The 15,000-nt window shown below is 40.2% G+C and overlaps 1 protein-coding gene across 1 annotated transcript in view; it reads left to right on the top strand.

Annotated features, from left to right (window-relative positions):
* LOC308280851 (ephrin type-B receptor 4b-like) overlaps positions 1 to 13,896 on the top strand; it is a gene marked incomplete at both ends in the record, with an annotated part of 22,048 nt that extends 8,152 nt beyond the window's left edge. The window contains 13 exon segments of the mRNA XM_080755169.1: positions 111 to 238; positions 728 to 887; positions 1,905 to 1,998; positions 2,410 to 2,474; positions 3,059 to 3,172; positions 5,490 to 5,624; positions 7,027 to 7,139; positions 9,919 to 10,065; positions 10,853 to 10,921; positions 11,202 to 11,251; positions 12,897 to 12,996; positions 13,700 to 13,859; positions 13,862 to 13,896. Coding sequence (XP_080611295.1) covers positions 111 to 238; positions 728 to 887; positions 1,905 to 1,998; positions 2,410 to 2,474; positions 3,059 to 3,172; positions 5,490 to 5,624; positions 7,027 to 7,139; positions 9,919 to 10,065; positions 10,853 to 10,921; positions 11,202 to 11,251; positions 12,897 to 12,996; positions 13,700 to 13,859; positions 13,862 to 13,896 — 1,370 coding nt within the window.
* Positions 13,897 to 15,000: the final 1,104 nt, after the last annotated feature.

The raw sequence follows: 15,000 nt of genomic DNA, 5'->3' as shown, positions 1-15,000 counted from the left end.
TAGAAAAGTCTGACTGACTGATTGATTGACTGAGTGATGCATTCATTGATTGGTCGATGTATTGATTGATTGATAGACTGATGTGTTCACTGATTGGCTGCTGTCTCCAGTTCCAGCGCCGGTGGGCGGGGTCCAGAGAACCATGGCATCAGAGAACAGCCTGTCTGTTGAGTGGAATGTTCCTTTAAGAGCCAAGAACTACAACATCCTGGACTACCAGATACGATACACTCCTAAGGTAAAGAACTACAAGTCCCAGATAGAACTACAGAATGGTCCTTTAAGAGCCAAGAACTACAACATCCTGGACTACCAGATACGCTACAATAAGGTAAAGAACTACAAGTCCCAGATAGAACTACAGAATGTTCCTTTAAGAGTCAAGAATTACAACATCCTGGACTACAGTGGCAGTATGTGACCTTATGTTATAATGTATTATAATGTATTATAATGTATTAAAATGGTATTATAATGTATATATCTTCCAGGACCTTCCAGACCAGTGGCAGTATGTGACCTCTTCAGTATGTTATATTATAATGTATTATAATGTATTATAATGTGTTATAACATATATTTTATATATATTATGTATCTTCCAGGACCTTCCAGACCAGTGGCAGTATGTGACCTCTTCAGGAGGCTGTATGTCATGTTATAATGGTGTTATAATGTATTATAATGTATTATAATGTATATTTTATGTATTTTATATATCTTCTAGGATTCTCCAGACCAGTGGCAGTATGTGACCTCTCCCGGCCCCTCGGTTCTCCTCCAGGGTCTCCAGAGGTCATGTCAGTACCAGGTTCAGGTCAGAGGTCGATCCCAGGCCGGATACGGAACCTTCAGTCCAGTTCAGACCTTCTACACATTACCAATACGTAAGTATTTATACTTATACTCTTTATTAATAAACCTTCTACACCCTACCAATACGTAAGTATTTATACTCTATTTACACATTACCAATACGTAAGTATTTATACTCTATTACTAATACACCTTCTATACTCTACCAATACATAAGTACTACACACGAGGCGTTGTGTGCTTGTAGATCTGCTCTTTTCACTAGTTTAGTACATTTTATAGTAGATAAATACAAAACGAACGGTTTTGGACATACAAGGTTTCCACCCGACAACGACGATATGCTATAAATATAAGGTGCTGGGAGTGAACATTATAATGTAGGGGTGCCTCGGATTAAAGACAAAAAAGTTTGGGAACCAGGAGTATCGAGTCGCCTCAATTAGCCAGTAGCTATGCCCCTCCCAAAAAGCTTTTGTCCAATGCTAGCTTAGAATAACTTCTTAGCTCCACCCCCTCCTCTGATCGCCCCAAACTTTATTTGGCTTTACTCATTAACTGTTTGTCGTAGTAACTTGTGGGTGGAACCAAACCTCCACCGGCTGTCTGTCACGTCACACTTTTGCCCTGCTCATATCTCCGCCATTGTTGCCCCGATCCATGTGAAACTTTCCACACACACTCCTTGCCTGCCAAACCAACACCTCCACCCATCAATTCTCACATGGCCCTCTTCTAGCGCCACCATGAGGCCGATTCTTGCAAAACACATTTTTGGACACTGCTCCTACAATTTTTGCCCTAAAATCACGCAAATCGGTACACAGTATGTCTACACTCATCTCATCAACATGGATCTGTCCCATTTAGCGCCACCTTCATGCCGATTTTTAAAAACACATTTTTGGACACTGCTCCTACACATTTTGGCCTAAAATCACGCTGCGACCTGACGGTCGCTCTTACTGGTTTATGTGTGTTTGTTTATGTGTGTTTATTTATGTGTGTGTTTGTGTATGTGTGTTTATTTATGTGTGTGTTTGTGTATGTGTGTTTGTTTATGTGTGTGTTTGTTTACATCACAGCAGAGCAAGGCCACGCCCCCCTGCTGACAGGAGTCCTGGTTGCCATGGGGATCCTGATGCTCATCGCCATGACGATGGTTGCTGTTTACTACTACAGGTGTGTGTGTGTGTGTGTGTGTGTGTGTGTGTGTGTGTGTGTGTGTGTGTGTGTGTGTGTGTGTGTGTGTGTGTGTGTGTGTGTGTGTGTGTGTGTGTGTGTGTGTGTGTGCGTGCGTGCGTGCGTGCGTGCGTGCGTGCGTGCGTGCGTGCGTGCGTGCGTGCGTGCGTGCGTGCGTGCGTGCGTGTGCGCTCGCGCGTGTGTGTGTGTGTGTGTGTGTGTGTGTGTGTGTGCGTGCGTGCGTGTGTGTGCGCTCGCGTGTGTGTGTGTGTGTGTGTGTGTGTGTGTGTGTGTGCGCGTGTGCGTGTGTGTGTTCTGCAAAAATAAAACATTGTTCTAAAAAGATCTCTCTCTCTCTCTCTCTCTCTCTCTGTCTCTCTGTCTCTCTCTCTCTCTCTCTCTCTCCATCAGACGGAGGAGAAGAGCGAGGGATGCAGAGATGAACGACAAGAGTGGACAGTACCTGATGGGTCAGAGTGAGTGACACGCCCACTTCCTGCTTCTCAGCCAATCAGCTCCAAGCAGAGCAACACGCACAAGTCTTTCTTTGATGATAAATACAAAACGAACGGTTTTGGACATACAAGGTTTCCACCCAACAACGACGATATGCTATAAATATAAGGTGCTGGGAGTGAAAATTATAATGTAGGGGTGCCTCGGATTAAAACAATATTCATGGGGTGACCTGAGACAACAAAGTTTGGGAACCCCTGATCTAGAGTTTCATTTGACACTGAAAAGTTACAGATCTAGAAGGGTCCATTTGGTTCCCAACTCTCCATCGTTTAGCTGGGGACCACCTGGAACCCCCTCAAGGACCACTGGTGGTCCCTGGACCACTGGTTGAAAACCACTCTAGTAATTAATATGAAACTAGAACTGCAATCTGTCGAGGTGCTAACTTGCTCCTTGTGACATACATTCCCAGCTGATCTCAGTACTTACGTGCGCTGCTGCCACAAGTAATAAAAGTCCTACGCTAACCCTCCATCACGTCTTTAATGAGCTACTGTTGGATCATTCATGTGATGTATTTGCATGGTTACTGTCTCCATAGCGATGAAGGTGTACATCGACCCGTTCACCTACGAAGACCCCAACGAGGCTGTGAGGGAATTCACCAAGGAGATCGATGCCTCGTTCGTTAAGATAGAGGAGGTCATAGGAGCAGGTATACACACACACACACACACACACACACACACACACACACACACACACACACACACACACACACACACACACTATCTATCATTGTGAGAAATCACAGTAAAAATCCTAAACATTCTTCCTCCACACTGGGTGAAAAACAGCATCTGAAAGTGTGCTGGAATGCTCTTTTAAACCGCTATCCATTGTATCCTATGGAATGCTCTTTTAAACGTGACCGCTATCCATTGTATCCTATGGGCAGCGAGTTTCATTTGGTACCGACCTGCGCGCGCATCTATAGGTTCTTATCAGTTTGACGTGGACCAGAAATTATTATATAATATACTTCCTCAACCACACCCCCTCAGTTGTGCCCAATCAGCTTGACGGCTAGCGGCTAGCCCCTTTCTGGACTGTATACCTTTTTTTATATTTTGAAGACGTAAATACAGTCCTTTGCTCGTCCGTTGGGTCTCTCTGATACGCAACGCTACCACTGTCTGGTCTCGGACGGATACAGCGTCGCTCAGATGTTGTTGAGATTCTTTAAAGATACCCAGAACTGCACTAGGAGAGCACGGAAACGTGTGCAAAGCGGCGCTAATCGGCAATGCCGTTAAGTATTTTTAATTTATCTGTGAAAATTTAGCAGCTTTTTCCAAACTTTCTCTCGCTTCCCCACTACGTCACTTGTCCCGCCTCCCTGCGGTGTGGTTGGCTAGCTGGTAGTAGCAGCGTGTCTCAGTGTGTCTCTGATCCAAGTAGGAACGCGTAAATGGTAAATGGTAAATGGTGCATTTATATAGCGCTTTTATCCAAAGCGCTTTACATAGATTGTGCATTACATTCACCCATTCACACACACACATTCATACACCGGTGGTGGAGGAAACCATGCAAGGCACCAACCAGCTCACCGGAAGCAACGTGGGGTTCAGAGTCTTGCCCAAGGACCTTCGACATTAACTCAGGGGGAGCCCGGATTCGAACTGGGAACCTTTCGGGAACCCTTCGTGCTCTAATAACGGTTTCTCTACCCCTGAGCTATGCCGCCCCAAGTTAAGCCAACCACGCCAGGGGGAGGCGGGACATGTGATTGTCATTTTCTGAGCGGTGGTAAACCGCTCCTAAGAGTGGCTGTGCGTGTGTCTGTAGCCACTTTTCCTCAGCGTTTTGCCATAGCAATGTGTTTTCCTCAGCGTTTAGCCATAGCAATGTGTTTTCCTCAGCGTTTAGCCATAGCAATGTGTTTTCCTCAGCGTTTAGCCATAGCAATGTGTTTTCCTCAGCGTTTTGCCATAGCAATGTGTTTTCCTCAGCGTTTAGCCATAGCAATGTGTTTTCCTCAGCGTTTTGCCATAGCAATGTGTTTTCCTCAGCGTTTTGCCATAGCAATATGTGTGTGTGTGTAGCCATATTACATCATATTACATCACCAGTTACATCCTAGACCTATCTGTAGCCACTTTTCCTCAGTGTTTTGCCATAGCAATGTGTTTTCCTCAGCGTTTAGCCATAGCAATGTGTTTTCCTCAGCGTTTTGCCATAGCAATATGTGTGTAGCCATATTACATCACCAATTACATCCTAGAACTATATCCTAGTCGTTTTCCTCAGCGTTTTGCCATAGCAATGTGTGTGTGTGTGTGTGTGTGTGTGTGTGTGTGTGTGTGTGTGGTGTGTGGTGTGTGTGTGTGTGTGTGTGTGTGTGTGTGTGTGTGTGTGTGTGTGTCTAGCCTGTATTACATCACCAGTTACCAATTGAAGACGTTATGCAAGCACGACCACCGCTCACTTCACATGTGATTTTTGTGTGTACATATATATCTACATTAGGAGAGTTTGGGGAGGTGTGTACATTGTCTAATGGGTGTGTGTGTGTGTGTGTGTGTGTGTGTGTGTGTGTGTGTGTGTGTGTGTGTGTGTGTGTGTGTGTACATATATACAGTATATCTACATTAGGAGAGTTTGGGGAGGTGTGCAGAGGACGGTTCAAGGCTCCTGGTAAAAAGGAGAACTATGTGTGTGTACTAATAGGAGAACTATGAACTATAATGAATGTCTATGTGTGTGTGTGTACATGTATATCTACATTAGGAGAGTTTGGGGAGGTGTGTACATTGTCTAATGGGTGTCTATGTGTGTGTGTACATATATATCTACATTAGGAGAGTTTGCGGAGGTGTGTACATTGTCTAATGGGTGTCTATGTGTGTGTGTACATATATATCTACATTAGGAGAGTTTGGGGAGGTGTGCAGAGGACGGTTCAAGGCTCCTGGTAAAAAGGAGAACTATGAACTATAATGAATGTCTATGTGTGTGTGTACTAACAGGAGAGTTTGGGGAGGTGTGCAGAGGACGGTTCAAGGCTCCTGGTAAAAAGGAGAACTACGTGGCCATTAAGACTCTGAAGGGAGGATACACCGACCGACAGAGGAGAGACTTCCTGTCTGAAGCCTCCATCATGGGTTAGTACCACCTAACACCTCGACAGTTCATTTACAGTACAGTACAAACCTACATACATACAGTACAAACCTACATACATACAGTACAAACCTACATACATACAGTACAAACCTACATACATACAGTACAAACCTACATACATACAGTACAAACCTACATACATACAGTACAAACCTACATACATACAGTACAAACCTACATACATACTGTACAAACCTACATACATACAGTACAAACCTACATACATACTGTACAAACCTACATACATACAGTACAAACCTACATACATACAGTACAAACGTACATACATACAGTTCAAACCTACATACATACAGTACAAACCTACATACATACAGTACAAACCTACATACATACAGTACAAACCTACATACATACAGTACAAACCTACATACATACAGTACAAACCTACATACATACAGTACAAACCTACATACATACAGTACAAACCTACATACATACAGTACAAACCTACAGTACAAACCTACATACATACAGTACAAACCTACATACATACAGTACAAACCTACATACATACAGTACAAACCTACATACATACAGTACAAACCTACATACATACAGTACAAACCTACATACATACAGTACAAACCTACATACATACAGTACAAACCTACATACATACAGTACAAACCATTAAGACTCTGAAGGGAGGATACACCGACCGACAGAGGAGAGACTTCCTGTCTGAGGCCTCCATCATGGGTCAGTACCGTCCAGTAACACCTGGACACTTCATTTACATACATGTACATATATTTACATACATTTACATGTATTTACATATATTTACATACATTTACATGTATTTACATATATTTACATATATTTACATATATTTACATACATTTACATGTATTTACATACATTTACATACATTTACATATATTTACATATATTTACATACATGTACATATATTTACATACATTTACATATATTTACATATATTTACATATATTCGCATTCAGCATCCTAAATCACTTCCTGTCCATATGTTTATTTATCATATATTTACATACATTTAATCATATATTTAATGATATATTTAATCATATATTTAATCATATATTTCAGGTTAGTTCCATAATGTTTATTTATCATATATCTATCATATATTTAATGATATATTTAATCGTATATTTAATCGTATATTTAATCATATATTTAATCATATATTTACATATATTTAATGATATATTTATCATATATTTACATATATTTAATCATATATTTACAATCATATATTTACACATATTTACATATATTTAATGATATATTTAATCATATATTTACAATCATATATTTATATATATTTACATATATTTAACCATATATGTAATCATATATTTCCTCATATATTTCAGGTCAGTTCCAGCATCCTAACATCATCCATCTTGAAGGAGTCATCACCACTTCCTGTCCTGTCATGATCCTGACTGAGTTTATGGAGAACGGAGCGTTGGACAGCTTTCTGAGGGTGAGAATATATTATATATTATATACAATACATAATATAATATTATATATTATATACATTATATATATTATATATACATTATATATAATATATAATACATTATATAGAGGGCTAGACAGCTTCCTGAGGGTGAGAATACTGTATATATATACATTATAATACATAATGTAGAGCACTAGACAGTTTCCTGAGGGTGAGAATACTGTATATATACATTATAATACATAATGTAGAGCACTAGACAGTTTTCTGAGGGTGAGAATACTGTATATATACGTTATAATACATAATGTAGAGCACTAGACAGCTTCCTGAGGGTGAGAATACTGTATATATACATTATAATACATAATGTAGAGCACTAGACAGTTTTCTGAGGGTGAGAATACTGTATATATACATTATAATACATAATGTAGAGCACTAGACAGTTTTCTGAGGGTGAGAATACTGTATATATACACGTTATAATACATAATGTAGAGCACTAGACAGTTTCCTGAGGGTGAGAATACTGTATATATACATTATAATACATAATGTAGAGCACTAGACAGTTTTCTGAGGGTGAGAATACTGTATATATACGTTATAATACATAATGTAGAGCACTAGACAGCTTCCTGAGGGTGAGAATACTGTATATATACATTATAATACATAATGTAGAGCACTAGACAGTTTTCTGAGGGTGAGAATACTGTATACATTATAATACATAATGTAGAGCACTAGACAGTTTCCTGAGGGTGAGAATACTGTATATATACATTATAATACATAATGTAGAGCACTAGACAGCTTCCTGAGGGTGAGAATACTGTATATATACATTATAATACATAATGTAGAGCACTAGACAGTTTTCTGAGGGTGAGAATACTGTATATATACATTATAATACATAATGTAGAGCACTAGACAGTTTCCTGAGGGTGAGAATACTGTATATATACACATTATAATACATAATGTAGAGCACTAGACAGTTTTCTGAGGGTGAGAATACTGTATATATACATTATAATACATAATGTAGAGCACTAGACAGCTTCCTGAGGGTGAGACTGGTTTATATTAAATATAATATATAATATTATATAGAGCACTAGACAGCTTCCAGAAGGCGAGACAGGTTTATATAATACAGTATATAATACATTATATAGAGGGCTAGACAGCTTCCAGAAGGCGAGACAGGTTTATATTAAATATAATATATAATATTATATAGAGCACTAGACAGCTTCCAGAAGGCCAGACAGGTTTATATAATACAGTATATAATACATTATATAGAGGGTGAGACAGCTTCTTGTTGTTGGTTTCTACGTCCACCAACACCTGTCCAGGATGCCATAATGGTGTCCTTGGTGGCCGCAGCTTGTGATTGGTTGAACCGGAGGTAAGGAGCGTATTTATTCAGTCAGTCTAAAAGAACAGTTCTTCCTAATAGAACAGACAGCAGTTTAAGTGTATTTATTAATTTATTCAGTCAGTCTAAAAGAACAGTTCTTCCTAATATAACAGACAGCAGTTTAAGTGTATTTATTTATTTATTCAGTCAGTCTAAAAGAACAGTTCTTCCTAATAGAACAGACAGCATTTTAAGTGTATTTATTTATTTATTCAGTCAGTCAGTCTAAAAGAACAGTTCTTCCTAAGACAGCAGTTTAAGTGTATGTTTTTATGTTGGGGTCAAAAATGGCAGTTCCTTGACCATGGAGAGCAAAGGTCAGTTTCTCAATGGATCTGTCATCTATTGAAGTATTTCTCTCTCTCTCTATGTATTGTCTATGTCTCTCTCTCTCTATGTATTGTCTATGTCTCTCTCTCTCTCTATGTATTGTCTATGTCTCTCTCTCTCTATGTATTGACTATATCTCTCTCTCTCTATGTATGGTCTATGTCTCTCTACCAGGTAAATGATGGTCAGTTCACATGCATCCAGCTAGTAGGGATGCTGACTCTCTCTCTCTCTCTATCTCTCTCTCTCTCTCTCTCTCTCTCTCTCTCTCTCTCTATGTATGGTCTATGTCTCTCTCTCTCTATGTATGGTCTATGTCTCTCTACCAGGTAAATGATGGTCAGTTCACATGCATCCAGCTAGTAGGAATGCTGACTCTCTCTCTCTCTCTCTCTCTCTCTCTCTCTCTATGTATTGTCTATGTCTCTCTACCAGGTAAATGATGGTCAGTTCACATGCATCCAGCTAGTAGGAATGCTGACTCTCTCTCTCTCTCTCTCTCTCTCTCTCTCTATGTATTGTCTATGTCTCTCTACCAGGTAAATGATGGTCAGTTCACATGCATCCAGCTAGTAGGGATGCTGACTCTCTCTCTCTCTATCTCTCTCTCTCTCTCTCTCTCTCTCTCTCTCTATGTATGGTCTATGTCTCTCTCTCTCTATGTATGGTCTATGTCTCTCTACCAGGTAAATGATGGTCAGTTCACATGCATCCAGCTAGTAGGAATGCTGACTCTCTCTCTCTCTCTCTCTCTCTCTCTCTCTCTCTCTCTATGTATTGTCTATGTCTCTCTACCAGGTAAATGATGGTCAGTTCACATGCATCCAGCTAGTAGGAATGCTGACTCTCTCTCTCTCTCTCTCTCTCTCTCTCTCTCTATGTATTGTCTATGTCTCTCTACCAGGTGAATGATGGTCAGTTCACATGCATCCAGCTAGTAGGAATGCTGATTCTCTCTCTCTCTCTCTCTCTCTCTCTCTCTCTCTCTCTCTCTCTCTCTCTCTCTATGTATTGTCTATGTCTCTCTACCAGGTGAATGATGGTCAGTTCACATGCATCCAGCTAGTAGGAATGTTACGGGGCATCGCTTCAGGGATGAAGTATTTGTCAGACATGAACTTTGTGCACCGAGACCTGGCAGCCCGGAACATCCTGGTCAACTCTAACCTCGTCTGTAAGGTAATTAATGACTGTTAATTACCTCTAACTAATCATGTTAATTACCTCTAACTAACATCCTGGTCAACTCTAACCTGGTATGTAAGGTAATTAATGAGTTAATTACCTTTAACTAATCATGTTAATTACCTCTAACTAACATCCTGGTCAACTCTAATTTGTTTTTACGCTGTCCTCAATCCAACGTGGGGTTCTGGTGCTTCCTTGCGGAGCTGCTGCTGTACAGCTAAAGCAGAAACACTGTCAGACTGTCTTCTATAGTTTGGATCAACAGATTTACACGCTTTTCTTTCTTGCACGTGTGATTTATAGGGTCTGGTTTTGTGTTAGTAATGACGGCAGTGCATGCATGGCAAAACAAACTTTTTAGCGCACTCTAGCTCGGACACAGAACACAGAGACATGTCTGTCCATGCAGTGAGCTTGAGTAACTGTTAACGACTGAATATAGGAAAGCTGACGTCTCATTATCAAAACTAGCACAGCACACAGCAGCAGCCAATCACAGTGTGACATTAACATGCACATTGTTGTGAAATAAATCCAGACTTTAGAAGGCCTCTGCTTAGACCACATGTTGGCTGCGATCTAACAAAACAAGGCAGCGTGTCGCGTGTGTGATGTCATCGCGCATGTTCAGGCATCGATAGCTGAATCGATAGCGGAAGGACTTTGGCTAACGATTCCAAGGAATCGAACCACCGGGAACCGGTTCTCCATTCTCATCCCTAACTAGTGTGGTTTACTAACTAGTGTGGTTTACTAACTAGTGTGGTTTCATTTTCAGGTGTCAGATTTTGGTCTGAGCAGATTCCTGACTGAGAATTCTTCTGATCCTACATACACCAGCTGTCTGGTGAGTTAATGAGTTAATGAGTTAATGAGTTAATTAATGAATTAATGAGTTAATTATTACACATACACTAGCTGTCTGGTGAGTTAATGAGTTAATTAATGAATTAATGAGTTAATTATTACACATACACCAGCTGTCTGGTGAGTTAATGAGAAGGAGCATTGTGTAAACATAACATCTATTTTTATGACATCGATTTTAATCTGTCTGTCTGTCTGTCTGTCTGTCTGTCTGTCTGTCTGTCTGTCTGTCTGTCTGTGTGTCTGTTTGTCTCTCCCAGGGAGGAAAGATTCCTATTCGCTGGACCGCTCCTGAAGCGATAGCCTACAGGTTACTATGATAATTATTATGATTATGAATATTATTATTATTAGAGTTCTCGGTCCAAGTATTGTTTCCCATCAAAGTGATCCTGGGTTTAGTAAACATCCAGAGTGATGTAATCTGTGAGTTATAAGAGTGTGAGATGCACCTAGCGAGACATACAGTTTATACTTCACTCCACAACGGCTCCAGAACAGCTGACATACAAGCTCACATGGCGTTGCGGATGCGACCGCTGTGATCTTGGAGCTCTGCTGTTCTCTGTGCAACACCGTGGCGGGGCGGAGCTTAAACTAGGGTCCAGCTGTAGTAAGAGCAGCTGTGGTGATTATAAAACACTGCCTTCAGTCTGTTTTAATTACAGAGTGCCGTGTTAATTTTGGCAGCACATTTTTCATTTAGTTTTAGTTGCAGTCTTTTGAATAAAATGCGATTTAGTTTTAGTCGTATTTTAGTCATCTGAGATGTTTTAGTTTTAGTCTAGTTTCAGTCAATCAGTTTTTATTTAGTTTCTATTTAGTTTTCTTCAGTGAAAAAAGGTAGTCGACAAAAAATCGTCATAGTTTTAGTTTTAGTCGACGAAATCAAGAGTGCTGCACACTCCCTTCAGTCTAATGACTGGACTGGATTTGAGGACAACTGCTTTAAATTGATATTATTGGTGTGTCTGTGTGTGTGTGTGTGTGTGTGTGTGTGTGTGTGTGTGTGTGTGTGGGGGGGGGGGGGTAATGTTTAAAAGCAGCACTATATTGTGATTTGTAATCGTTGCTATAGAGTGGGCTGCCAATTTCAGCCAATTAGGAGAGACGACCCATTTATCATCTCCAAGGGATTGTTCTGAAAGTGTATTTTAAAGCAATAAGCACGAGGCGCAGCCGAGTGTTTCCGACCCTCTCAGCCGGTGTATACTCCCCCGGTAACCACAAGCCTCGCGTGGCTTATTGCTTTTCTAAAACGGTCACAATAATTGCAACATGAAAATCATAGCATTGCATTATTTAAAGAAAAAAGTACACTTCTCCGCCACCAGGAAGAGACATTTCCTTGCGTTTACCAGTCACATCCAGGAATGGAACTTACGGAAGGCAGTGTGTGTTTACAAAGTCACGTCATTCTTTTTGCCAAAAAGATAGGGAAACAACACTTGTGTTAGATCAGTCTCATGTTAAGAAGTTAAGAACCATATTCGATCCATACACATGTTTATTTTCATCCAGATTTAGCTGCTATGTGGGTGAACAAAACATCAAAAACGCTAGCATAGCAACCTAAGCTAAACAGCCGAGTGGTGCCTGGAGAATAGAGGGCGCTTGTTGCCTTTACAAGCCCTGCCCGGAGCCATTCAGTCACTGTCCTATGCATGTGGGCGGTGCTTAGAAGCACCCGCACGGCAGGATTTGAGAGGAAATCAAACGCTTGCTTCTCTAGTTCAGCCTCACGGCACAGTGGAAAGAAATAACGCACCTGGCTTTGATATAAACTGATTCAAGGTATGGGTTACAGTCTCAGGTATACCATGGCAACCAGCCAATCAAAATCAAGGAATGGAACTAGCCGTTTTAGAATATTTATTATAGAACTGGGGAGACCCTGTTACTGATTGATTGATTGATTGATTGATTGATTGATTGATTGATTGATTGATTGACAGGAAGTTCACATCGGCCAGTGATGGGTGGAGTTACGGCATCGTCATGTGGGAAGTGATGTCATACGGAGAACGACCATATTGGGACATGAGCAACCAGGATGTAAGTCTGTCTGTCTGTCTGTCTGTCCATGTCCATATATATGGGCATCTGACATCATAGATGTCAGACGTCACATGAGACTGACAGGATATGTCCATATATGGGCATTGCCAGATGATGCCCTGTTAGGCCAACCACTCTAATACAATCCTTTAATGCCCATATATGGAGATCCCTGATGTCATCAACGTTAAGCCTGATGTGGTCTATGAGGTCAGACATCTATGATGTCATATGCCCATATATTGTGTCAGTCTCATGTTCATATTCCCCCTCATTAATATTAACAATACATTCATTAATTATTCGTTAATTATTCATATTCTAGGTGATCAACGCTATAGAACAGGACTACAAATTGCCTCATTTATATTAATATTAATTATTCATATTCCAGGTAATCAACGCTATAGAACAGGACTACAGGTTGCCTCATTAATATGCATTAATATTAATTAATTATTCATATTGCAGGTGATCAACGCTATAGAACAGGACTACAGATTAACTCATTAATATTCATTAATATTAATTAATTATTCATATTCTAGGTGATCAACGCTATAGAACAGGAATACAGATTAACTCATTAATATTCATTAATATTAATTAATCATATGATTGATTGACAGGTGATCAACGCTATAGAACAGCACTACAGGCTGACTCATTAATATTAATTATTGATATGAATGATTGACAGGTGATCAACGCTATAGAACAGGACTACAGGCTGCCCCCCCCTCCAGATTGCCCCTCCTCCCTGCATGCTCTCATGCTGGACTGCTGGCAGAAGAACGAGCCAAATCGGCCGAGGTTCTGCGCCGTGGTGGCGGCGCTCGATAGGCTGATCCGAAACCCCGCCTCCTGAAGATCACTCGCCCCGAGGGGCCAGGGTGAGCGAGACCAACTGTTATTATTAATATTGTATAATATGTATCATTGTTGTTGATATTATTATTCGTGTGAAACTTTGCACATACACACTCCCTGTAGCCTAAGGAAAATCTGTCTCCCCCAAAAAATGTTTCAAATCGGCCTCATGGTGGCGCTCTAACTGGTTGTAAACCAAGCGCTGTGTGTAGACAATTAGCCCTATTCACGGCCCGCCCACTCAGCAACTTCTGGTGCTGAAGTCACGTTTTGAAGGGTAAACCCTGCTAAAAGCCCATAGAGTTAACACAGAAATCACAATTTAATGCAATTTCCAAATAGTAAAGTATAAATTCGGCTAGCATGATCAAGAACACAAGATAGTAAAAGGCACAAAGCGTTATAATTTACTTTACCGTTCGATAATAATGATTTGTTGGCTTTAAGTCCAGTGATTTCTGTATTAATTTACCCTTCAAAGCTGACGTCAGCACCAGGAAGTTGCTGAGAAACTTGCTGAGTGGGCGGGCCGTGAATAGGGCTAATCGGCCTGGTGGGGATCTGCACTCTCAGGAGCGCACCTTTCAATCTTTTTAATTGATTCCTATCAGATTATCAATAATGTTTTCCATGTTTAATATTTGGATTATTCTTTTCTGTATGATTAAATTAGACCTGTCTGTCTGTCTGTCCATCTCAGCCTCTTTTATGTTAATATATAATAACTTCTACCTTCTTCAACGTATTTTAAACCAATTTTCATTTCATATTTTGAAGCAAATTCAGTCTACGTCTGTTGTATGAATACAGTGTTGTTTTTGACAGCAAATTTTGATTTAGTTTTAGATAATCACTAAATATCATGTGATTTTATGTGAACTGAAATGTATTTTGGCAGGCCTTGATGGCATTGTAATGACTGATTTTACACTTGGTTACAAGCTCACAACGCGACGCGTTGTGAGCTTGTAAATCGGCTATTTTCGGCTATTATTAACACCTGAGAGCAACACAACATAAAATGACTCTCTTCTCCACCAGTCCCTCCCTAACGTTTTAGTCTAGTTTATTAAATGACTCTCTTCTCCACTAGTCCCTCCCTAACGTTTTAGTCTAGTTTATTAAATGACT

This window comes from Nannobrachium achirus (assembly GCF_963921795.1).
Source record: "Nannobrachium achirus genome assembly, contig: SCAFFOLD_290, whole genome shotgun sequence".
NCBI lineage: Eukaryota > Metazoa > Chordata > Actinopteri > Myctophiformes > Myctophidae > Nannobrachium > Nannobrachium achirus.
Note: the sequence above shows the minus strand (reverse complement) of the source record. Positions and strands in the feature narration are given on the sequence as shown.